This window comes from Mauremys reevesii, linkage group 16, assembly GCF_016161935.1.
Source record: "Mauremys reevesii isolate NIE-2019 linkage group 16, ASM1616193v1, whole genome shotgun sequence".
Taxonomy (NCBI): Eukaryota; Metazoa; Chordata; order Testudines; family Geoemydidae; genus Mauremys; species Mauremys reevesii.
The window spans coordinates 27,504,509-27,531,523 of record NC_052638.1 but is presented as its reverse complement, the minus strand read 5'-3'; the positions used below and the strand labels follow the sequence as shown (position 1 = coordinate 27,531,523).

Sequence of the window (27,015 nt, the reverse complement as noted above, 5' to 3'; positions counted from 1 at the left end):
TTAGAATTAAAGGTGCTGAAGAAGCGTAGGTTAGCTTTAGAACAAATGTTCTTGAAAAGGTAAGAACCAAGAAAATTGAATTTCAGAGCAAGGAAGATTAAAACACATTAAGCAAAGACAATAGGGGAACATTATACTTTGTTTAGGGATAGTAAGCATAGATTTAGAAAGCAGGAGATTATGAAACAAATTGAGGAAGAAACAAAAAAGTATTGATAGGGATTTAGGAGAGTTTCTGATACTGTCTGATAGAGAGATTTAGGCTTCCAGTGCCCAACTGAGTCAGTTTTTATAACACACAAAAAAGTAGCTCCTAAAACACACTACTCTGATTGTCACATTTTTTTTCTCTGAACACTGGCAGAGTAACCACCAACAATTTGAGCAAATAACCGAAACAATGCCATTCTGCTGAAACATTTTAATTTACACAGTGAATTTGGAATCAAGACTGAAAGGAGTAAAAACTTCCCTGCTCACTAAAGGGTTTCTATTAAGGAAAAATATATGTAATTAATTGAGCATTTAAAACATATGGGACAATCTCCAAGGTGTTGGCTGTTTTTGGCCTCTCTTAGGGTATGCCCAGCTTGTGTGTTTTCAAGAAATGTTTAAATACGATTATTTTTTCCTCTACATTTAAAATCTTTATATACTTAAGCAGTCAGAAATGTTTGATCTTATTGTTCAGCTAGAGTACTAAAGCTTTAGAACAGAACCACTGAACCTAGGCACTGCATTCACATGCTTTAGAAAATTAATTTAGTGTTGCACTCAGAAACTCTTTCTGCACAACTACCAGCATTAGACTGTATAAACAGAGAACAAAAATCTTGTTTGATGTTTAAAAAAAAAAAAAGAATAAGAAATTACCAGGGTGTGATGGGGTGTTCTCCTCACCCTCACCTGACAGGGTTAAGGTTGTTAGAGAGGGAGGGAAGGAAGGAAATGCAGAGAGTAAGTGGAAACCCCAGGGGATCCAGGCCCAGAAGGAAGAAAGGAAGGGTTTATCCAGAAGGGTGGTGCAGTGAAAGCCTGAGAGAGATAATGTAGGAAAAGGCGCTGAGAAACAGCAGCAAGATTTAAGATGGTACAGACCTTAGCATCTGAGTAGAGGCTCTCTGAGTTAGAACCCGGAGCAGAGGGTGGGCCTGGGTTCCTCTACCAGCCACTGGGGAAGTGGCACCATCTGGGTAGCGATGGAGAAGACTGCTGGAGACAGTTTTCTATGGAATGACTGATACCCCAGAAATGGGAAAACACATAGTGACCTGACTGGAGGAACAAGCCATGAAAGGAGAGTACCTGGGTCAGAGAGAGAGAGAGACACAAACACACACACAGCAGGGCATGCAAACAAGCATGTGTCGGACCTGGAAAGAACTAATCTCCATAGCAGCAAGGAGGAGGTGCCCTAGTAGTGAGTGGACCCCATGACACAGGGCCTCCTCTCTTAGCAGCAGTCCAATTCAAGTAGAAACTGAATAAATTAAGGACTACAATGAAACTATAAATTAACTACACATGACTACAATGAAAACTAAAGATACACCTTTGTGTAGTATTCTTAACCAAATGACGTACACAACGGAATTCTGTATCTGAAAGTTATTATCCTCTGTTTCTAACACATCATAGACATTGATTACTGCATATTTACATTTACGAAAACATCTTAGCTGAGCTAAACACTGAGCTAGTTTTAAGATTATACAGTTATGACATGTCCAGTGAAGTAAATTTGCTTTTTTTTGCTATGTTGTTTTAAGCCGAGGTGTTCCTGGAAGCATTTTTAATTTTGCTGGCACCAGTTCAAACAACCCAAACTTTTATAGAATAAACAAAGAATCATCCCTTCCAATTTAAAGAAAAAATAAAGTGCAAGTTGTCTTAAGACTGCTCCGTTGAAAGTGCCAACATGAGGCCAGCACTCGAGAAGGTAAATAATAAATGATCTATAAAAACACCACAGAGCAGTTTAAGAATTAAAGTGAGAATTTAACTTTCACTAGATGTTCTCTGCTCTCTTCTTGATGTCTGCAGCCAGGAGAAGCTGGGATCAAGATGACCCTATGTACCACCCTGTCACATGTTCTTAAACTTACACATGAGGCAAACATCTACTAGAACATAAAAAGTTTAACCTATCAAATAATCGGTATCAGAATTACTACCCAATTTCAATGCATAAGAAAAATTCTGTCACATGATAGAAAAAGTTTTAGGGACAGATTTTCAAAAGAGATTTTCATTTGGAGTCAGAATTTCATTGAGAACGGCTAGATACTGAACTCTTCTGAACATCTGGGCCAGAGAGCTTTAGACCCCAAATTCTTATAAAGCCTGGGTAACTTTATTACCTGAGTTGTCCCATTGAATTCAATAGAACTATTCTGATGCATAAGTATTTGCAGGTTTGGGGTTTGATTCTGATCTCATTTAAATCAGAAATGACTCCAGTAAAGCCAATGAAGTTACATTGGTGCAAGTGAGATTAGAATCAGGTCCATAATTAAGAAGTGAACTGTTTAGTTTTCCTATGTTAAAGTGCAATTAATGATATTTTGTGAAAATGGTGGTTGAGAACAGTAGCATAGTTATTTCATTGCTTTTCCATTGAAAATTGTTACAAAATTAGATTGAATTGGCTGACTACATAAGCTTGACTTATTCACAGCCTTCTAATTACATGAAAGGACATATACGGGGCTATTTGAAGTGAATGAAAGCACATTATCACAAGAAAATGCAATATCAGAAAGGTATTTATACAATGCAGAAGTGAAGTAGGGAAACGAGATACAGCAGCTTCCTGTCAGAGGTAGTCTGAGATCAGTGAAGCTGCACTGGAACTTAAAAGTGCAAGAAGCTGAAGGTAAATAGGATATGGCCTGTTTATGGCCTTTTCCTAGCTAAAGTCATTGACCCTTTACAAGACAAAATCTCAACCAAGAGACCAAATCATAAAAAGTGTTGGGAATGTTGATCAGAATTCCCCTGATGGAAATGTTTTTTAAAGCATGACCATAAAACTGGATTTCTACAGACAGTGTTGTATATTGTACAGGGTTAATATTCGGTCCCGATTTTCTTCATACTTTTCTATCATTTTCTGCATGTCATTGTCAGCCTGAATCACCTAGGAAACAAGAAAATGAAAATTAGAACAAGAGGCCCTATAAAATCTGTATATTCTTTCCAAAAATAATTCATTTTGCTAGCATTTGAAAAGCAAGGACTTACTACCACTAAGTCCTAAAATGAACTACATAGGCACTTGGTCAATTTGTTTTCAGTGCAGGGGTTGGGATAGGTTTTTACAAGCAATGGGTCAGATTCTGTAAACACATACAGACAAGCATAATGCTTACTACTGTAAATAGCCCCTTGGGTGATGAAGTAAGAGTCATTTGCAAGATCAAACTCTAATGCTGTATCCTATTGAGAATCAGTTCACTTCTTGAAATTTTTCTTTTCCAAATCGTATTAGAAAAATAGATTTTGCCTTTACAATTAAAGTGACATTTGAGAATTGAAATTTTCTCTGTGCGCGCTTACCTGGTTACAATTGACAAATATATACTTACAAGCACTGGAGAAGGAACTTTAAACAGCGTTTGTTTAATAAGCCACTCCTCATAGAGCTGATGGATAGCTTCTAAATATTCCTATAAAAAGCCATTCAAAACAAATGTTTACAGAGGTGAAACACACACTGCGGTTTCTGTACTTATATTTTTTAAAGTAAACCAAATCAGCTAAGAGGTCAATGACTACAACCAACTGTGTATAAATATTTGATACTAAAATCCAGGTTTGACATGGTTTGACAAATAAGGTAGGTCTTTGTTATGCACTGCATTGACACTACAGAATGCAGTGCATCAGAAACTTTCACCCAACATTTAATTTGACTGAAGTCAGAGACTTTAAGGCCAAAAGGGACCATTGTGATCATCCAGTCTGACATCCTGTATAGCACAGCCCAGAGAACTTCCCCAAAATAATTCCCATGAAGGATTTATTTTATTCCCCTAGCTCCAGTCTACCATCCGAGCTCCACTAGCACCATCATTCTCATGGGATGCCATTGCAGCTTCATGGCGAATCCACACAGACTGAGCAAGTGGAATCTTTTAATTTCTTCCTACTGACAATGGCCACAATTTATCACTGGTGTTAGGGTTTAACCTACGCTGGATCTAATCTACTGAGTCAATGGGACTGGAGAGCTCTCAACACCTTGCAGGATCAAAATCTTTGTTTTAATTCCCATGGGAGGAGTCTGACTTAAACCTTACACAGAGATGAAGAGACAGAAGAGGAAAGGGAAAACTGAAATGAACACTGACTTCAGAGTTGCTTTTTATGTGGATACGTTTTTTCTACATTCCCAGTTGATTTTCTTCAACTTCCACTCACGTCCTTTAAAAGCATTTTTGCTTGTCAGCAGCTATTAGATTTTCATGAAAAGGACTTAACCTTTTCCATTCACTACAGGTTTTTTCCTCAGTAACAGAGAAAGACACTGCAAAGTGCAACACATGATGTCTCTTCAAAGCCACTGTAGTAAAATAATAGCTAGGGCTTATTCACCTTGGGGACATTTCACATGGCTCAGGATTTAGCTCTTGGCTTTTATCTCACCATACATGTTCAACCTACCCAACTGCTCTTACTAAATCACCTTACAACAGAGGCACTTTAATAATAGGCAGCACATTCCTTCTATTACCCCATTTATTTCTGGCTTAGGGATTCATTTAAAAAGACCTGTTTGAGGCAGGGCCTTCACATAAACTATTGTTTAGGAGATGCAGTAATCTAATTGTACAACTTACTTTTATTAGGTTCCTGTATCACTGCGTGCTTGATTTTTCAAACAGTGCCTTCTTTTGGGGCACAGGCAAACACCTGGAAGAGCATTTTTCAAGCCCAAACACCTCTGCATACAGCTGATGACGGTTGCACATATAAATTCTATTGCCCACATACACAGGGGCTCATACCCAAGAAGTGCATGCGGAAAAGGAGAGCAGGCAGACACCCTTTGAAAATTTTGGTGGTGAATTTCCTTTTCTTCCCCATGTTCACTGAATTGCATTGTACTGTCCTACCAGAACTGCAAACATGGAGAACTTGGGGTAGTCACTGTCCAAAATTTTTAGATTTTTAAATAAATAAGGATTCACTTGTCTCTACTAGCTATAAAGCTATAATGAACCCTACACGCTCTTCCTAATAAGTTGCACCCATCAGTGGAAACATTGTGGCATGACCCTGACTTTTATTAACTGACTACAGTACAAGATTTTATATTTAGACGGAGAGGAGCTACAGATTAAAAGCTATGAAGATATGAACACGTGATGCCCTGAAAGGTATCTTGAGCCTCTGCTTAACTATGATGGAAGATTTCCTTACCATAGCAATGAACTTTTCCTCTTCTCTACATCTATTCTTTAATCTCTCATAACAAGTTTCAGGAGAAGTCTGTAGATAAACTGCCATTAACAAAACATTGGAATAGTTATTTTCACGGGGTCAGGTTAGAAAGCAATGTAAAGAAGAAATCTCCACAACCAACAGAAAAGCAATCTGTGGTAGGCATTTCTGACATGGATATCAGCCATAAATGTCCACAGTGGCTCCACTGCTGGCCAATCTATCAGACACCAGTGGATTTTTTCTCGGAGGAAGGTAGCCACCTCCAAACATCGTGGATATATATATATAGGTGAAGTACGGCAATGTAACAACATCACCAAATGTTCCAAAGGCATCACTCTGTTTAACGTGTACACTAGAAAGTATTTCTTACGTCACAGAAATTTAGGGCACAGGAAATAGAAATAGGAAAACATTTTTTCTCCTTTTTCATAATACAATACATAAAAAATACTCAATTTAAACAGGGACCAGTGTCAAAGAAGAACATGTTTTACCTATCAAATCAACTGAAACATCAGTGTTCTTCGTGATCCATTCAAACCATTCAGTTAGCACTACGTAATCCACTTCTGGCATTCTCCCACTGCAACAATCAATAAGAAAATGATTTTTTATTACCTCTTACTACAAAATCATACAGCGTACAAGAGGGCCTGATTCTGATCTCTCAAATGATTTGCACCAGTATATCTTTGACCTCACCAGAATTACTCCCGATTTACACCAGCATAAGTGAACTCAAGACCCATAATGCCTCTAGTCACACAGAAATATCGTTCATGGGTCAGACATCTGAAAAACGTTTAAAAATGAAATACTGGCTAATATAACCCTCAGTTTTAACAGTTTTTGTAACACAAATTAGTATTTTATGCTATTCCACAAAAACACAGTTACTTGGTGAACTAAGTAGGAAAATGTTACAACATCAATATCTATACCGTAGATACAGTAAATTAGCATCAATTATATTTCTAACATTTTTCACAGTGGGACTGTTATGAATGTATTTAAACTGTTGCATGCCATGCTGCCATGAATGGTTGATTGACTGACACAGAATTGTCAGGGGTGGAGACAATTGGCTGATTGCTCATGAATGATGGTGCCCCAATGACCAATGTGGTTATGGGAGTGATGATGATGACCCCAAAACGATCATCTTGATAAGAACAACCAGTAAAATATTAAACATGTAAATGAGTACAAAAAGTACTGATGTGTAGAACTCCTAGCAGACCTATGACCATTTGCAGCTTTCAGATGAGTTTAAAAGAGACAGACGTCTCGGCCATTCTTTTGGCAACATGTCTGGGTCGTTACCAGAGTGGAGACTGCAGCATATAAAGATATTTGCAATATCTATATTGGAGTTAAGAAAGAAAAAGAGCAAAAGCTTGCAGAAATTATACTACCCCCATTCCTTGTCTGCCATCCAAATTAACAGCTTGCCTCCACAGTTTGGAGAAAGACGAAGGGAAGGGTAACAATTCATTGTGAACAAACAACTGTTGTTTTTCAAATACCCGTAACTAGCAAATGTTTTTCTGTGTCACCATCCATAATGATTTTATATTTTAACTGCACAAGCCAAGGGAAAAACAAACAAACCAAGGTTGATTCTGCCACTTTTTTTCCCCAAGACATATGAGAAAAGGAGGAGTGGCAAGGCTGGATAGAAATGGAAGTACAAAACAAAAACAACAACAAAACCCAGAATTAAATATATACTGCAATTGGAAGCCAATCCTGAAAACCTCTCATGCGCAGGCAGTACTTGCTTATGCGAGCAGTGCCATTGAAATCAATGGGAATATTTTGCATGAGCATCTGGAACAGGCTCATGGAAAATAAAGGTCATGTGTAAGAATCAAAGCAGAAGCTCCTCTATCTCAACTGAAATCTTGCTGACGAGGACATGACTTTTCCAAAGTAAAAGTTCTCATTGCCAAGGTTATATAGGAATGGGAGCAACTTCCTAACCCAACTACTAATTTGATTTCAAATGGAAAAATGAACTTAATTATGTTTTAGTCATAAAAATCATACCCATTCAAATGCACATGTCTAAAATTGCTAAAAAACAAATACGTGCTTCTATTTCAATACTAAATATAGAGTTGTAATAATGATAAGAATACAGAAACATTTGCATTTCTATGGCGACTTTCATCATAGAATCTCACGGCAAATGCAAATGAATGGAGCCTTGCAACATCCCTGTAAATATTCTTCAGTTTTTCACTGACAGAAGTGCTGAAGCACCAAGAGTTAAAGTGACTTTGAAAGCCTACACATGGAGTCAATGGCACCGCTGGGAACAGCACCCGGAATTTTTTAGCTCCCAGTCCCTTGATCTAACAATGAGAAAAGGAAGCAAGCATGTTTAGATTAGAGATCTGGACCTCTGCTTGCTCCATGGCTTTGAGTCAGGGACTCATACTATACCGTGTTTCTATAAGCAAAGTCTAACCTCTGTTCTTATACAGAATGCCTATCCACCTCTGAGCAGCCTGGGTCTTTATTTCAAAAGATTCAAGGTCCTTTTTTAAGAACAAAAATGCACTTTTCTTGTAATTGATAGCAAACTCCTTAAATAAATACCCCCTTGCACTGATACTAAGCTATGACCCCTCTTCTGCCATCCAGTTTCTTATATTTGGTAAACAATCTTTGCTGGAAAGGTTAGTTGAATAGCTTGGACCTGGACCTCTCAATAAAATTCCAGCAGCCTGAACATGAAGATGTCACTCCAGTTGGTCTGGTTTTTTTGGATGCTCATTACAGATTCTGTTGATACACCATTGGCAACCACTGTTGGATTCTCTTTGTGGCCCTTGGCCAGTTTACTTAAGACAGCTGATTTATGACTTGCCTAGGGATAAGGATCTTTAAGCCTATCTGAACTGAATATGAGAATCCCCCAGGGAGTAGCTAAAGGCGGAAGAAATTGTTCCTTTGGCTCTCACTTGAAAAATGAGGTAGAGTTCTTTATGAAGACTATTAGTTAAGTAAATGGTTGCACTCCAGAGCATTTAAGATGGAGCTTTACAAATTCCAAAAGTTCAATGATTTTCTTTAATCTCACTAACTCTCATACAGAGGTTGAAACGACCCCCATTAACTGAAACTACAGCATAACTCATCAATGCAGATAAAGAACAAGGGCCAACTTCCAATCACGTACCCCACACTGCCATTATTGAAAAGCAATTTGTTTTATACCTTTGGGCAACCAATGAAAGTAGCCCTACTGCTAACAACACACAGCTCAAGCTCTCCATTAAACGATCTAGAATTGCGCTAAAAGCTTCCACAGCAAGGACTTCATTCTAGCAAGTACAATAATGTATGTATCTCAGTGCAACACTCAGGTCATGACTCTCAGAGCTAATCAATACAGAACAACCCTCAGAACTCTCTCTTCCAGGATATCTAGTGCAGGGGTTGGCAACCTTTCAGAAGTGGTGTGCCGAGTCTTCATTTATTCACTCTAATTTAAGGTTTTGCGTGCCAATAATACAATTTAACGTTTTTAGAAGGTCTCTTTCTATGCCTATAATATATAACTAAACTATTGTCGTATGTAAAGTAAATAAGGTTTTTAAAATGTTTAAGAAGCTTCATTTAAAATTAAATTAAAATGCAGAGCCCCCCGGACCAGTGGCCAGGCAGTGTGAGTGGCACTGAAAATCAGCTCACGTGCCGCCTTTGTGGGGGCAAAGGGGGCAGCTGCCCCGGGGCCAGCGATTTAAAAGGGCCTGGGGCTCCGGATGCTGCTACCGCAGCAGTGGCGTCCACAGCCCCAAGCCCTTTAAATCACCACGGGACCTCCGGGCGGTGCAGACCAGGTGGCCTGCAAGGGCTGGCTGGGGGATGCTGACTCCTAGCCCTGCCCCTTCCACCCTGGGCCCCGCCCCTTCCAGGGACCAGAGCCACCCCCGCCCCATACCGGTAAGTGTCCTGAGTTACTTTCACCCCTGTATAGTAGTAATAATGTTTTTATTAGATTACACATTTTAATTTATATTCTTGCAAAGCACCATTAACAGATAGGGACGTTGTGAATACATATGTAATCCTAGATAATTATACATGTGTATATATAGATATCTTAAGATATTTCAGCATGGCCCTCTTCACCCACGGTCCATTAACACGCAGTCGTGATGGCTTCACTCCCAACATCCACATGTCTGTACTGTACTTCAATATCACACCCGTACACCAGGTTCACCTGTGCAAGAACAGTCTCTCTTCACACGCATGCTCACATATCACATGCCACTAAACTCTCAGCATTATGAAGTGACAGTCCTTGGGCTACCCAGGCCTGCGAGCCACCTTGTTACCCCTGCCTCCAGTGAGAGGGAGTCTTCCCTCTGGTAGCTGGGTGACAGCTCACAGGCACCATCAGCCCTTCAGCCACTCAAGCACTGCTCCCTGGGCTTATGCCAGCCCTAACTTCCCCTTGCAGGTTAACAACAGCTCCACCGCAATCCGAGTCCCTCTGAATTGTTCTCCTGTGACATACAGTCCCTGACACTGGCTATTTGCACAATTTCCAGATCCTCTGCACACAAAGGTGCACTGGACCCTAGCTTACTAGTTCTTCCTTAAACCACCACCCCTATTACCCACACAACACTTATGATAAAACAAAAGGAGGTTTATTTAAGGAAGAATAAAGATTTAACTAGAACCAAGAGTGTGGTGGAAACAAGTGATTACAGAACAAAATAAAATTATGGACCGTTAACCTTGGCCTATACTTATCAATAGTTACCTTTCCTATTTAATAAAGTAGATTTCCCACCCCACCAAGTTCAGTCTATTGCAGAGCTAGCTGGTTTCTCATTAACCTGGATCCAAAACATTCATGAAAGCACCCACCTCCGCCAGGGGTTCTCCTCGTTCAATGCATCCAGAATGTCTTTTCCACACTCTGTGATTCTGAATACAGTGTTTTGTTTCCATACACAGCCAGGGTGAAACTCTGTCTGGTGTAAAGTTCCTTTTTCACCTCTGAGAGGTTTGGATTGTTTGATTGCCTAGGGAGGTTGTGGAATCTCCATCACTGAAGATTTTTAAGAGCAGGTTAGACAAACACCTGTCAGGAATGGTCTAGATCGGGGTGGGCAAGCTTTTTGGCCCAAGGGCCACATCTGGATGGGGATATTGTATGCAGGACCATGAATGTTGGGCTGGGGCAGGGGGTTCGGGGTGCAGGAGGGACTGTGGAGTGTGAGAGTGCAGGAAGGGGCTCAGGGCAAGGGGTTGGGGTGCAGGAGGGGTGCGGCAGGGGGCTCAAGGCAGGGGGTTAGGGGGCTCAGGGCAGAGGATTGGGGTGCGGGGTGCAGGAGGGGTTCAGGGTGCAGGCTCCGGCCCAGTGCCGCTTACCTCGAGCAGCTCCAGGGTGGTAGAAGCGCACACTGGGGTTAAGGCAGGATCCCTGCCTGCCCTGGCACAGCGCTGCTCCCAGAAGTGGCCAGCATGTCCGACAGTGGCTCCTAGGGGTGGGGTGGGGCAGGCCACTCCACCGCGCGCTGCCCTTACCTGCGGGTACCACCCCCGAAGCTCCCATTGGCCATGGTTCCCTGTTCCCAGCCAATGGGAGTTACGGGGGGCAGCGCACAGAGCCCCCTGCCCCGCCCGAGGGGCTGCACGGACATGGTGCCAGCTGCTTTTGGGAGTGGCGTGGGGCCAGAGAAGGCAGGGACCCTGCCTTAGCCCCATTGCACCACAGGCTTGCCAAGATCTGGCCCGTAGTTTGCCCTGACCTGGCCTAGATAACACTTAGTCCTGCCATGAGTGCAGGGGACTGGACTAGATGACCTCTCGAGGTCCCTTCCAGTCCTATGATTCTATGGTGCTGCTGATGGTTTTGCATGGATCGTTTTGGGAGGAAGCAAGGCTGGTCAATTGAGATTTTCATCACCTTGCCAGCTGATTAGGGATTGCTTGAATGAGCCATCCCTGAGGCCCATCATCTCTTGGTGTTTAATTTCTACTCCAGGTCCATAAAGCATACTTTCAGTATAAACACACTGGTTTTTAAATATTACCTGTGCATACATCTCACAATGATTATGAGTCTTGACAAATTATGAGCTTTCTGCAGACACCTCACATGATATCCCTTTTGGATAAATGCCTTGCAAAGTATGTGTTCGGTGTAAGGAGTTTGTCAAGTCTGAGGTGAGAGTGGTTTATTAAGACAGCGACCTCTTGGCAAAGTCCCCTGTTGTCACACATGTAAATGTAGAATATCCATAGAATTAATATTACCCATGTCTCAGAACCATAACAGTAGCAATACCTATTTAGTGTGGGGAAGATTTTCAAGGTAATCATGGCAGTTAGGTGTCTAACTCCCACTGATGCCTCTGCAAATCTCCTCTTATCAAGACCCAGCATAAGAAATATGATTGCCATGCAAACTTGGTAAGTAATATATCTATGCCAGGTCAATGCATAGCTTTATTTTCTTGATATTTGTAGGGAAGAAACTATTTTGTGGTAGCAATTTCAGTGCAACTACTGCACATCTCAGATGGTTTAAAATCATCAGGGCTTTGGTTTCATGCCTCAGGCTTATCCCCCTCTGAAGTGTTTTATAATCCTCCCTCAGTGAGGGGGGAGGGACTAAATGACCTCTTAAGGCCAGCCCTATAATTCTATGATTCTACAAGAAGCCAGAAATACACATCTTGGTGCATCTTAGAGTTGAAGACTAGTTACACTGGCTACGTAATACAAAAATTTCTTTAGTCATAATCACATATGCACTAAGTAATAAGATTGCCTGTGGTTACAACATGCCCCATTTTAGGAGATCCAAAGTAGGTCCTAAACTACATATAACGTCATCTATTAACTGTCAAACCACATCTATTAATTATAAAAGACTAATCACTTTTTGTCCCTCTGCCTTACCTGTCATGTCTCCTTTTCCATATTCTATGAGTTCATTTCCCAAACACCTAAATATCCATTCACAGATTCTGACTCGTTTGTTTAATTTGCAACTAATTTTACAGTTTGTTGTAATGAGACACAAAGTAAATACCTGGTCCGCAACACTAAAAAAAGATATAAAAACAGAAATGCCAAAAGCCATAGCTGCCTGTAGAAAATATGTTACAAAGTCAAGAAATAAAAGTCATTGCACATTATACTTAGCCTTTTAGCAGTAGGCAAGATTTTCAATCCTTATGACACAGGCATTTGGTCCAATATGAAAAAAGCAAATCAATAGCTTAAAAGAAAGAAAAGGAACTGTATAGTCTTCTGAACACAGACTATGATAAACAGTGACTCTTACTATTTTCCACTGTTTTTACATGCCTTACATCTTAGCTTATCACTTATGTAAACATTCAAAGTAACTCAGTAACAAACACAATGTAGCATGGATGCCATCTTGTGGATCTACGGGCAAGCCGCTGTTTTCCCCACAGATTTGGGCAAGATACATTTTTCCTATAACCAGTCTGAGGTTTCATAAACTATAACCCATTACAGATTGTTTCAAATATATTAAAAAGCTAGCATAGAATCATAGAATTGGAAGGGACCTCAAGAGGTCATCTAGTCCAGTCCCCTGCACTCAAGGAAGGACTAAGTATTATCTAGACCAGGGGTGGGCAAATTTTTTGGCCTGAGGGCCACATCAGGGTTGCAAAACTGTATGGTGGGCCGGGTAGGGAAGGCTGTGCCTCCCCAAACAGCCTGGCCCTTGCCCCCTATCTGACCCCTCCCACTTCCCACCCCCTGACTGTCCCCCTCAGAACTCCCAACCCATCCAACCCCCGCTGCTTCTTGTCCCCTGACCACCTCCTCCCGGGACTCCTGTCCCTAACCGTTCCTCCAGGCCCCCACCCTCTATTTAACCCCCGCTGCTCTCTGTCCCCTGACTGCCCCAACTCCTATCCACACCCCTGCCCCCTGACAGGCCCCCGGGACTCCCACGCCTACCCAACCCCCCCGTTCCCTGTCCCCTGACCGCCCCCCCCCAGAACCTCTGCCCCATCCAACCACCCCCCTGCTCCCTGTCCCCTAACTCCCCCCTCTCCAGACCCTGGCCAAATCTCATTTGTGTATTTAATGTACATTGTATCTACTTAATTTCCCTGTTCCAATTACCTATAGTTTTATTCTTCGTGTCCTGTCCTAAATTGTAGTGCAGAGGTCAGCAACCTGTCAGAAGTGGTGTGCTGAGTCTTCGCTTATTCACTTTAACTTAAGGTTTTGCGTGCCGGTAATACATTTTAACGTTTTTTAGAAGGTCTCTCTCTGTAAGTCCATAATATATAACTAAACTATTGTTGTACATACAGTAAACAAGGTTTTCAAAATGTTTAAGAAGCTTAATTTAAAATTAAATTAAAATGCTGATCTTACACTGCTGGCCCACTCAGTCCGCTGCTGGCCTGGGATTCCGTTCACCTAGCTTGGCAGCAGGCTGAGTGGAGCCTGCGGGACCCCAATTGGCAAGCAGCTAGCAGCTGGGACCCCAGACCAGCAGTGGGCTGAGCAGGGCCAGCGGCCAGGACCCCAGACCAGAGATGCAGGAGCTCCTGTTTGGTGCTCAGGGTGGGGGCGGGAGTGTGGGGGGGTGCAAGAGTCAGAGCATGGCGTGTGGGGGGCTGGGTATGTGTGGGGGTTGCAGGAGTCAGAATGGGGGCTGGAGGTGTGTGAGGGGGTGCAGGAGTCAGGGTATGGGATGGCTGGGTATGTGTGTGGGGTGCAGAAGTCAGGGCTGGGGTTGTGGGGGGGTGCAGAAGTCAGGGCAGAGGGCTGGGTGTGTGTGTGAGGGGTGCAGGGGTCAGGGCAGAGGGCTGGGCGTGGGGGGGGGGTTCAGGGGTCAGGGCAGAGGGCTGGGGTGCTCAGCTTGTGGGGGTGCTCCCAGCCCCCTGCCATGAGCGGCTCATGGGAGGGGGCTGGAGAGGATACGCCCAATTCCACCCCTTTCCCCAGGGCCCCGTCCATCCCCACCTCTTCTCTGCCTCCTCCCGAGAGCAGCGAGCATGCTGCGGCTCCGCTCCCCCTCGCAAGGGCGATCAGCTGATCGGTGCAGGGAAGGAGAGGAGGTGCTGCAGGAAGGCAGCGCGCTGGGGGAAGAAACGGGGGAGAGGGGAGCTTGGTTGCCAGCAGGACCAAACTTCTGCTTCCTGCCCCTGCCGAGTGGGGCCGGGACCCCGGCAGGTAGCAGCGTGCCATTAAAAATTGGCTTGCGTGCCGTTTTTGGCACGTGTGCCGCAGGTTGCCAACCCCTGTTGTAGTGTATCTTTCTGAATACTACTACACAGATATTTTGTTTCAGCCAAGAGAAGATTGGATGGAATGTGTATGTGTGTGTTTGTCTGTGTGTATATATATATGGCAGCACTGACTAAGTAAGCAACCACTAGCTCTCTAATACACTGCTGCAGGTTTTATGGATTACTGAAATGCAAATCATCATAGAAAACTAAGATGATCAATTTATTTAAAATGCTCTACAGTTAAAACAAGAAGCTAAAGTAGTAAACCATGTACTGTACCTTCGATATAAGTTTTCTACAAAAATGTGTTTTGCGCTGTGAATTGACCTCTCCATCATTCTTAGCGGGGAAATCTACAAGATAAAAACAACAGCCATTACATTTTCCAATGTTCTTAGTTTCTTTCACCCCCTAATGCTGCATAGCATGTCTTTTTACCTCCATTTTTTTATTAATCTTCTTCATGCTCACTACATTATTAAACTCCTACTAAACTATGCTAATTGTAACATAGACTAATTGTTTGGGCAGAGAGAAAAAATTACTCTGACTCAGGAAACATTTCTGTCAGGTTTCAGAGTGGTAGCCATGTTAGTGTGTATCAGCAAAAAGAACGAGGAGTACTTGTGGCACCTAAGAGACTAACAAATTTATTTGGGCATAAGCTTTCATGGGCTAAAACCCACATTATGTATATAAACCTGGGATTCCAGAACCAGGAGTTTCCTGACACACTTGACTTATGGAAGATGTATGAAGGATAACTGCAGGAGCACCAAACCCACCAATACCAAGAAGTTAATCACTAGATACTTGACTAGAAATAAATTGCAGTCCATTAGAATGTGCAGAGCAATGGGAACTGTCACTGCCTGAAGTGGTGCCCTCCTCAGATATGTTACTGAGCTTATTACATAGGGCACTGATAAGAGACACTATAGAAAGAAAACAGGATTTTAGAATTGTCTCAAGTGTGCTACTCCTCCTTCACAGGGCCAAAGCAGTCACTGTAATTGGCAGAGTATCTCAGCTTCATCTGATCTACCACCCAAATGGGCTTCAATTTTGGTGAATGATGATTTCCTGCCACTGTTTAAGCTTTTCTCCCTGGTCTCTAAGAATCATGTGGTGCTGGAGGAGTTCTTTCCAATCAGCTATTCTGCACAGAGTTAATGGTCACACAGTCACAATTGCTACTGCAAGGTTGACACAGGAACTGGCAGCAGAGTACAGATTAGAATGCAGGGGAATTCTTGGGAGCTTTTAATGAGCTCTTAAGAGACACTGGGACTTAAACATTTTGCAAATCAAACAAAAGAACTCTCTGCACTTTCAAACACATCCAAACCTTTTGGTTTTTTTCCACAGCTGTGCTAGGAAATACAAAGGAACTGAAAAGGCCTTCTGGGTACTGAGCACCCCCAGTTGTCTGCTACTCAATATGCTCCTTTGCATGGCAGCTCTTTCATCTCACAACTTTCACAGAAGTGATGGTGCATGGAGCACTTTTCAAGGTGCTTTGCAAGACAGAGCTCTGGAAGGCTTCCTGCCTCTTTAGCCTCCTCTATATCTACAGGGAAGATGGAGAGAGAGAGAAAAGTTCCATCCACCCTGAAGCTGTACAACACATGGGACTCTTCTGTGGGTGTGAGAGCCAGAGCAGTGCTATAGGGCATGGGGCACAGAGGGGTAAAAGTGGAAGGCATTTTGCCCATGGAACACAGAAACAGACTGAAGAAACACGTGAGGATGGGGAAGGAACATGCTCAGAAGTGGAAATCACACCCTCTAAATGGGTGAAGCATGCACTCTCCCAGTGCTCATTGTTAACAGGTGCAGAGGAGATTGGGATGTGGATTTCACCCCACCCGGCCATGCTCCCTGTGGAGTGCTTTGGCCACACTAACCCACCTCCCTCACACTCATTTAGCACAAGACCAATGTGCTGGCTGCCTCCTTCATTAATGCACAAGATGAAGAACGGTCTCCCTGTGACTTCTCTTCCCTGTGTATCTGTACAAAAGCTGCCACAATTTGGGATGTTCTGTTACTGCTTTAATCCAGACTAGGGACATGGCCATTATAAAAGGCTACTGTCTGCTCATTTTAGGAGACTAGTGTCTCGGCATCTTTTCATTGAAGCTATCAATCATATCCCACTTCCTTCTTTACATGCCAGCCAGGATACAGGTATAATTTGTATTTGTGTTTTCATCCAAGAAGAACCCAGCATTATGGTGCAATTGTCTCATAACGCACACTGACTAGAAAGTTAACAGGATTTGTCCAAATCCTCAAGAGTGCAGAGAAGTGAGAACTGGGCATACTTCAAAACTGGAACTTGTAAAATGTCACTTCTCTGAGAAAGAAAGGAGAAACTATTTCCAGAAAGCCCCAAGCCTCAGCCTTATAGAACTATTCTGTCAAATTACTATTAATCATTTTCAGTGGACCATAACCTTACATGGAACTTTACAAAGAAAGACCCCTGCCCAAAGCAAAGTCAGACAATATGATACAATAGCAAACAGTTCAGGTATAAGAGTAACTGGAGATACTATCAAGTGGGAAGGAAACAATAATTGAAGACTCCAAGGCAACAACAAAGGAGTTTCAAGGGGGGATGAGAAAGGGAAAAGGGAGGATCCAGCCCAAAGAGTGCACATAGGAGAGGACTGGGAATAATGTGAGAAGGGAGCAGAAGGAAAACAGATGAGGAGAAAGAAGTGTAGACAATCCAAAAGGAAGAGGTAGATAATCTTTGCGGAAGTATTTTGAATGAATTAGAGTGAGAAGAGGTGAGAAGCAGGAAGCTGCATTTGTGTTTAGAGTCACATGGATCAGCAGGGGTTATTCTGAGTGACACCAGCCAATGTGTGATTTTGAATATTCACATTTAAGATTACCATATGTGAACCCAGAGTTTGAGGTTCCTACAATTCACATACCCCAAAAAATAAATAAAAAGGCAAAGATAACAGTCAAGCTGAGAGATGACCAATGCATGGGCCAACATTTAACAGTAAGCAATACTGGATATGGGAATGAAACACATGTAAATATAGGAGGTAGATGTCCCAGCCCCCACTGAGCATTGACTTGAGTATATCAGTGTTGTCTTTTCACATGGAAATTCCTACTAGCTTCAGGAACACAGAATGAAAGTCAACCCAGGGTCTTATCTTCTGGATGCAGGGTTATCAAATTATTTTGATCAATAAATGCACCTTAATAGCTCTGCTTCAGATTAAAAGAAAAAAAATCTTTAAATTACCATTGGCCTGGTATGCTGATCCAACATGGTAAGCTGTATGTATGTCTGCAACGTTATCCCCCACCGTGATGAATCTTGATACATTAAGCCCTGGTGTTGGGGATGGGGGAAGAAGAGTGAGAGAGAAATAAAACCACTTTGACTATACCAATTAGTAACAAATAAAGCTAAGCTATATATTTTATACCTGCTCAGAGTTACCAAAATAATGGCATTAAGGTAGCAGACACCAGCATTATTACTCCTGGGGACATTCTGCGCCAAAACATTAAAAGTTCTGCACATAGTATTTTAAAATTCTGCAAATTTTATTTGTCAAAATAACACTACATAATCACACCAGTTTCAATTATTTTGGAAATTTATTTCAAAATACCTGTCAGCAAGTATGTATGCCAGGGGACCAGATACCAACAACCCCTCCCCCACAAAGCATAGGCACCAACTTCTCCTGGCGCTGGTGGGTGCTCGACCTCCCACCCTCAGCCCTGACCCCGCCCTGACTCCACCCCTGCCCCATCCCCATTCCAACCCCTTCCCCAAAGTCCCTGCCCCTATTGGACTCCTTCCCCAAATCCCTGCCCCTTCCCCATCTCCTCCCCTGAGCGTGTCGCGTTCCTGATCCTCCCCTCTTGCTCCTACAACTTGTTACGCCACGAAACAGCTGTCTTGCAGCAGCAAGCACTGGGAAGAGAAGCGGGGATGTGACATGCTCAGGGGAGGAGGCGGAGGGGAGGGGAGGGGAGCTGGGGCAGGGAGCACCCACCAATTTTTCCCAGTGGGTGCTCGAACCCCAGAGCACCCACGGAGTCGGCGCCTATGCCGCAGAGCCCAGCTGTGGCCCCCCCAGCCAATACACACGAACCCCCTCGCCCTCGGGCCCAGCCACAGAGCCCTCCCTTGGCCATATAGCCGTACCCTCCTCCCCCTCTCCAGAGCCTACCTGTGGCCCCCCCAGCCCAGACACCTGCCTCCCTCTTCTCCCAGAGCCCAGGGATCCAGAGGGAGAAACAGCCTGATGCTCGGTCCCAGGCTTGTGTGGAGTTTCCTGCGCACCACCCTCTCCTTCCATACTGGGAACTTCAGCAGCCAGGAGCTCTCTAACTCCTTCCCCTCCCCCCAGCAATGTCTTATATGTGCATGCTGGGCTCTGTTGGGTCCAGCGATCCCTAGTGGTGGCCAACAGCACTACAGCCCATTTCTGTGGGGGAAAGGAAATTCTGCGTGCACAATGTTAATTTCTACAAAACTCTGCATTGCGCAGTGGCACAGAATTTCCCCAGGAGTAAAGAATGAAATGGCTCATCTGCATTGGCAGAGCATGTGTTGAATTATAGCCCTAATTATAAGAGACCCTGAGCACTCAGAACTCTCACTAAACTCAGTGGGAGTTACAGGCACTCAGCACCTCTCTGAATGAATACCTATGTGTAGTGCATTTAACTCACGAGAGCTCACAGCCAGAAGTCTCCTCTATGAGGCAGATGCAAATTACACAATGTCTAAAAAAATGAATCTGCTTCTGTGTTTGTGTGAGCAGGGCTGGAGCTCCCAGGACAGCGAATGACACTACAGAGGGAGTAGCTGGATGTGTCCACAGTATCCACTGTGACTCTGAGAAGAGAGGTCCTTTCCACAGCACATTATGGGATTTTTCCCCCTGTGGCTCCGCAAAGAATTTCTCTAATCTCCAAGACTCCCACCCCGCTTCAATTCTTTACACCAGTAAATATCAGCCTGTACCATAAACCCAAAGTATAACACTTTATAGTAAAAAGGGAGTTTTTAGGATCAAGTGTTGGTTTGCAAAACAGCTTAATAGCAAATATCAGGGTTTAAAGTGATCTGAATTGCCTGCGGACACAGACTTGGCCTCTCCCCCAACCTCAAAGAGAGCTGTGAGGCAGGTGGTCTACTGGTGAAGATGTTGGTGACACAACAAGGCATGAAGCAGTGCATCCCCCTGCTACATTGCCAATGGAAAAACAGAAAGCAGAGCATCAGTAACCTCCACCCAAGGGAATTTGCTTTCCTCAGGACACACTGCTACTAGTAATGGAGCCAAAATGCATACTGTGAGTACAAAAGTGCAGGTATTTTGAACAGGTTGTATGTGCAATTTAGGCTGGAAGTGAAATTTATTCATTTACTTTTATTTCTGACACACACACACACCCCGCTCTGGGTAATAATGCTATTGATCGATCAGAGGGTGGAGTCTCTGACGGTGCTGCATCACTGCATTAAAAGTGTTTGATTCTGTGAGGTGAAGATGACTGTGCACTCTCACCATAATCAATGAAGGCACTCAACATCTTGCAGGACACTCTCAGCAGTCACATAACACTCCCTGACTGCCAAATCTAACTCCTTTCATCTTACTACACACTCTACCTGTATTGTATTGTTTAGTATTAAAAAACACTTTCCTGCCTGCTTTGAGCATTTGAAAGCGCTGTCCTAGCCTTAGTTTATTTATGAACTAAAGAACTCACTGCCAGGCAGTAACAGACCCATTGTGTCTCTGAGATCACTTTAAGACTGCAATCTGCTCCATGCAGACAGACCTTTACGCCTGCACAGAGCTCACTGATTTCAAAATGTGGCTCACTGTTGGTGCAGTGGCCATCAGCATGGAGCTGCTTGCAAGATCGGAGCCCAAGTCCTTCTTAGGGCTACTTTTTGCACACAATAGGTTTAATGCCCATTCCTCAATAAAGGAAAAAAAAATAATCACCATCATGATATTAATTTTCAGTTACATAAGATTATGACCATATCCTTGCTAGGGACTTCAATGCATCTAAACCTTCACACAGGACTTTGAGAACATCAGGGTCCATATTTTTAACAGAACATAAATCACAGGGTTAGTTCCTGCCACTTACCAGAAGATTGTGACCACGTACATTCCTCCACTTAGGCACAGGTTCCGTCATAACCTTAATTAAAAAATGACATTCATTCCATGTGGCCCAAAGCGATTTCAATTTTTTTATTTTATTTATCTGAATGTATCAACATAAGACCATTTTTATAAATGTCTGTACTGGAGGATCTATCCCTTTTTTTAAAAAGAACTGATTTAATGAAATATGCAATTTACTATTTAAGAGCTATTATACAAATGAAAAAGATGCATTTAATTACAAAATGTCCTGTTTGGTAGTTTTATTATCATCATTATTATTATTTTTATCAGCCCACCAAAAAGCAATGGCTGACTGATACCCGTAGAAGGCTGTCATTTATCAATAACAGTGTAAAGAGAGAAGAACTGACAGCCGAATGTAGAGGGTATTTCATGCGAAAGAGCTGCTCACAAATTAAATTCCCATAGGACAAAACAGAATGACAAAAGAATAAAAGCTGAAGATCAATATGAGATTATACATAACTCTCATTTTATTTCTGTAGATCAAAAAGAAATGCAGTTAGAACTTTAATAATAATCAAAATTAGACAGAAAAAGAAGGTCTAGTCTGCCTTAAGTAGCTAAAACCACAAGCATCTCCAGGGGGTCTCCATGTGGGCATGAGGATCCACCAAACTACATGATCAGGGCATAAAGGACTTTTAAGATCTTAGTGTGAGTCTGAGATTAGCTAGCTAAACTATATGCATTTACTTTTTAAATTTTTGCACTGTATACATATTTTTTAAAACAACAACATTTTGGGCTACTGGCTATTTATTCAACTCAATTCATCCCTCTTAATACTAAAAAAACAGGAGTACTAGTGGCACCTTAGAGACTAACAAATTTATTTCAGCATGAGCTTTTGTGAGCTACAGCTCACTTCTTCGGATGCATAGAATGGAACACACAGACAGGAGATATTTATACATACAGAGAACATGAAAAGGTGGAAGTATGCATACCAACAGGAAGCGAAGAAGTGAGCTGTAGCTCACGAAAGCTCATGCTGAAATAAATTTGTTAGTCTCTAAGGTGCCACTAGTACTCCTGTTCTTTTTGCAGATACAGACTAGCATGGCTGCTACTCTGAAACCTGTCTTAATACTAAGTATCCCTATGAAGAATCCTAGATTTTTGTATTAATATTCTTCTTAGCAGACCTATCAACACCTTTAAGATTTTATGTACACATAAATAAATGCTTCCTGAAGTTTATTCTGAATTTGTTTTGGTTAAAGCAATTACAATATTAACAAGAGGTTTGTCTTTTCCTCATCCAAAAGCATTTTGCCAATGGAATGTGGGATCAACTCTCATGTCTGACAAACTTCCAAAAAGGAATTATACAAATGTATTTTTCCCAACAAACCAGCATATCTTTACCTGAATTATTTTAGTTTAATTACGTGAATTGTCTCTGACTTTGCTTATTATGAGATCCATTTAAGATTTTTAAAAACGCAGTGAATAAAAATGGTAGTTCTATTGGTTATGGTTAGTTTATTGAGGGACAAAATTTGATCTACAGAATATACTATGTTCCATCGTTGAATATTTTTGAATTGTATATATTTTATATCTGCCACTCAACAACTAAGAATTTTCCCAATATATATATATTGCTTCTTCCACTGACTCTGTAGCAGCAGTTTACAATATTCCAAGAAACTAATACTAACTCAGACCTCAATTATGGAAACACTCAAATATATATTTAATCAAGTAGGCAGACCCAGCCTATTTTACATGAGCAAAGCTATGAGTGTGTGATTGTAGGATCGAGGCAACAATTAACCCGAGCACAAATGTAGTAAAAAATACAATCCATCACACTGGCTTCCATTCCATTAACTAAAAACAAGGACAATTATTGGTTGCCAAATGAAAAAGGGCAACATCAAGAAAGAAAAGTATTGTTTTTAAACTTCTGAGACTATTGCTAAGAGTTTAAAAATTAGAAAATGTTTGACAGTGTGCCTTTAAATTTATCTTACTCTCATTTAATCTTGGGAAATACTGCAGTAGACTTGAATACTGTCAATGCTATAAATAGAAAAACTCTTGTTGACCTGATTGAACATTAAGACATTTCAAGCCCCATACCTCAATGCTGGTAGTTTTGGCAAAATAATCCAGGCATGTTGTTTTTCCACTTGCAATATTCCCCTCAACACAGATCTGGTGAAAGAGGACATCAATCTTTCAATACTAAATGAATGCTACTGCAAAGAAATAACTGACAGCAAATGTAGAAACACATACTTATAGCCTAAAAATAATCCATTAGCATTATAAATACACTAGAGCAAATTCTAGTGTCAATATAGTTAAGGCATTTCCAAGAGAACACCTAAACTTCAAGAGTTCGGGTCTTGATTCACTGTTGCATTGGACAAGCTTTACAATGGAGTGACATGTTGAAAGGAATGGAGTTCTGTGCTGGAATAAACATGGAACAACACAGTGGGGAAACAGACCTTTAATGTCTAAAGATACAAGTTGCCAGTACAGTTTTGGGCCTTATGTGTGCAAACTGATACATATTGGCTTCAACTGGACAGATTTTCAAAACCCTGTTTGCAACTGCACATCTGCACCCAGTCCCGTATGCCCTGTTATAGTTAGTGTGGCTATTAAGATAATAAGAGTTTGATTCAACGCCTGCAGACTTTGGGCTACTGGATCTGCACCACCCAATCCGAACTCCCTACCACAACATCCTTTTCAGAAGTGCAGAACCCCCTCCCATGGCACGCAGGGTTGCACAGGTTTCCCTGCAGTGCTGCTGCTCCTTTTACAGCACCCATTACACAGCCATCCACAGTGTTAAATTTCACCCCAAAAGGCCTTACGCTGACTTTGAATACAATTTACTGTACATTAAATGTTATCACTTCTACACCCATAAACAGATTTTTTCTCAGGCAAATTACAATTTCTTTTAGCCATCCAGGGTTCTAAAATGAGTGAAAAGTATTTTGTCTAACCATCTACTAATAGTTCATAAAATAATTAGATTTAAAACACCATGAATTGAGTACTTAGAATTTACAGCCAAAATACTTGTAATGTAAATGAAGGCGGCTACATTCAGAATGCTGACTATTACTTCTGTGGCCCTGATCAAGCGACTTGTGTTCCACATGAGCAGCCCCTGCATGAAATCCTCTTGATTTTCTTTTAAGTTACCTCAATGATTTCAGCAAGGGTCTGCCTGCCTGGAACAAAATGCAGGATAAGACTCTAGATTTGTGCACCAGCTCACACTAAGACTCAGTCATTAGCCTTTGGACATTTCCATAATATAATTATATTGCAATAATAATATACTAAATACATTTTTCTGAGCAAAATATTATACTTACAACTGTCTTTTTCTCTCCTTCATTAATGAGGTGTTTATCTAGAACAGGAAGAAACACGGTTAGAAGAACTAGGAAACTGCTCTTAGACTGTATATCCAAGCCACTATCAGGACTCTTGTAAGAATGAATATATTAATGAGTTTTAGGTATAGGAGTTATAAGTTACAGTAAACATGTTACATTAAACTCCCATGGCTATAATTCATATGCTTTACTTTATATTATACACTACAAGTAGTCAAATGGCTGGCTCCTACCTTCATTGAGTAGGATTATTTATTATGTATGGTTGTTTCTTTGTTAGTTCTTATTTTCACCATAAGAAAATAGGCCCCAAACCTGCAATGAATTATTGGCAGATCCTTGTGCCTGAACAAAGCACCATAGACTTCACAGTCAGCAGAGATCTCTGCAGGATTTGGAACTTAGATACTAAGGAGACATTTTCAATTTAAAAGTCACTCGTCCATCTAAAAATTTGTACTTACTATTGTTACAAGTAACATCTAAGAGAAACTATCACTGAAAAGATTAGAGAAAAACAGATACTATGCACCTTTGACAGAACTGTGTGTGCAGAACGACAAACCACAGTTCCACAATTCAAACAGGTAGTGCAGATTCCAGAGCCTGTGCAAAGTCAGGTTCTCTCAGTTTGGGCTTCTCTCACAGTGGAGGGAAACCATATTAAAAACAGGGAATTTTGTGATTGTAAAAAAAAAATTTTCAATTGATAGGAGACTCAGAACAGGTATAATTAAAACTACTTTTAACTTGTTTTCTGAAATTGACTGGATTGCAATTTGATAATGTCCCTTTACAATGTTCACTGCACCTTTGTTCACTGTGTATAGGTGACCAAGGACTCAGGGCATTTAATTACAGTATATTGTTCATGTGTGCATCTTAATAGAGAAGTAGAGATGGATACTTGCTTTACAAGTACTGACTAGTGCCATAAAAGGGTTTTGAAAGTTCCTGATTGCTCAACATTTCAAAAACTGCCTCTTCCTTTCTACTACAAAAACAAACAAACAAAAAAAGCCACAGTTCATCCTGTTTTCTAGAAATGAAGAGTAGGGGATATATTTGCAAGGCATGAAACTTTTTCAATATATTGCATTTCATTTTGTTTTTAAAACTTCCCCATTTGGCAGGTGGGTTCCTCCTTCGTAATTCCTCTATCATGAGTAATCTGCGGGAGGCCAAACACTAATAGAGGCTGCCTATTGCGATCAGCAGATTTAATGTACATACTTAAGAAAAGATAAATCAAGGCCCACAGCAACAATGTTTAATAAACGACAGCCACCATAGCCACTAGATCAAATGCATTTTCTCAAATACCTTTCAAATAAGCATCAGCTACTTCTTTGTGAAAAGCAATAACCATCAACCTATTTCGGGGAATGAAGTGGCGTTTGCTTTTTTTCTCTCTCTCTCTAGTACTTTCATCTCAAATAATAAATCTACTGAGAGACAGCGCGAGAGATTCCTGATGCTCCAAATACCAGGGCACAAGGGTGGCATCAATAATCTTTTTAAACACAACTAAACGGTTCATGCTGCAGAAGTACCAGACGTACATGAGGCATCCTGGGAGCAGCCGGCCATGCAGAGGCTGCGATTAGCCATCAGTGGAGGTAGCAAGTGCTTCCGCTGGCGCTTCCAGCTACAAAACCCGCGGCCAGCTTGAGCGACCCTGGTACACTGTGGGCTTAGGAGAGGCCGGATCCACAACGATTTCAATAACCACATGGCCCATCTCCGACAGCTCTGAGCTCTAAGATTTAGGTATAAGACTCGACCCGCATAGAGCTTCCCGGATCCCAACAGGTCACATTTCCGCTGCTGTAATGTTTTGCTTCCTGTATGATCCCCTCTCCGCTACTGTATTAAGCACTGAGCAATGCATTGAGCAACCAAGCTTGACAAAGTACTGCCGGAAGCCTTCCAGCCTGGCCCTTAAAGACACAGTGCACTCTAATAATGCGCCTGTTTTACAAGTTTATTTCTTACGTTTTGGCAGATGCTCATTCATTCAAGAAGGTGGTTGCAGTAAAAATTCTGCTTAAGTTAAAAACAGCAACACAGGCTATTCAAACTAAGAACTGACGTGCTGTTCACCCTGCCTGGGGCTTCTTTACTTTTTTGCAACTCAGGCTGGACAATGAAAATAAATTAGTCAGTTTCATTTTTGTTGCTAGTCAATTTCACGTTCTAGTTTTCTTACAGGAGCAACAGTGCGGCAATGTTTCGATTGCAGGGGAACCTATCTGCGTTGGTTTCCAAGTCACTTGTTCCCTACCTGCTAATGGAACCTATATACAGTACCTGATAAATGGTGAACGCAGTGCACTTGTAGGGACTACGAGAGAGTTGCAGGAAGTTGGCTTTACGCGGGCGGGGGAAGGAGGCTGCAGAGTTTCAGGGGGGTTGTTTATACAGGAGGTGGAGGATTGTAGGAAGTTGACTTTGCGGGGGGAGGGCTGGAGAGTGGGAAGGGGTTAGCTATACACGGGTGGGGGGCTGGAATGTTGCAGGGGGTGTTTACAGGAGGTGGAGGGTTGCAGGAAGTTGGCTCTATGGGTGGGGCTGAAAGGGGTTAGCTGTACAGGGGTGGAGGTCTGGAGGCGGGGTAGTATGAAGTTGGCTCTATGGGGCTGGAGAGTGGGAGGGTTAGCTATACAGGGGTGGGGATGGAGATTTGGGGTTATACGGAGGTGGAGGGTTGTGGGA

General features: G+C 42.1%; 1 protein-coding gene across 4 annotated transcripts; it reads right to left on the bottom strand.

The window, feature by feature from the left end:
• Positions 1–406: 406 nt before the first annotated feature.
• On the bottom strand, positions 407–27,015 carry TK2 (thymidine kinase 2). Of its 4 annotated transcripts, none has more exons than XM_039502758.1 (10): positions 26,611–27,015; positions 24,277–24,314; positions 23,015–23,089; positions 20,880–20,933; positions 17,992–18,081; positions 14,997–15,070; positions 5,946–6,034; positions 5,425–5,504; positions 3,588–3,668; positions 407–3,139 (listed from the first exon to the last, which is right to left on the bottom strand). In XM_039502758.1, exons 4-10 carry the CDS (start codon positions 20,928–20,930, stop codon positions 3,041–3,043), a joined length of 564 nt encoding a protein of 187 aa, XP_039358692.1. In that variant the 5' UTR covers positions 20,931–20,933; positions 23,015–23,089; positions 24,277–24,314; positions 26,611–27,015; the 3' UTR covers positions 407–3,040. The 4 variants fall into 4 exon arrangements, with proteins under 4 accessions (XP_039358692.1, XP_039358689.1, XP_039358690.1 ...); XM_039502755.1 differs by lacking the exon at positions 26,611–27,015 and adding an exon at positions 25,863–26,530; XM_039502756.1 differs by lacking the exon at positions 26,611–27,015 and adding an exon at positions 25,624–25,728.

Excerpts from the sequence above, each read along its gene's own strand:
- TK2 (XM_039502755.1), bottom strand. The coding sequence starts at position 26,034 with ATGTGGTTATTGAAATCGTTGTGGATCCGGCCTCTCCTAAGCCCACAG. Across the intron at positions 20,934-23,014 it reads CCAAAACTACCAGCATTGAG|GTTATGACGGAACCTGTGCC; the intron begins GTATGGGGCTTG and ends TTTTTAATTAAG. Across the intron at positions 15,071-17,991 it reads ATCAGCATACCAGGCCAATG|ATTTCCCCGCTAAGAATGAT; the intron begins GTAATTTAAAGA and ends TTTATCTTGTAG.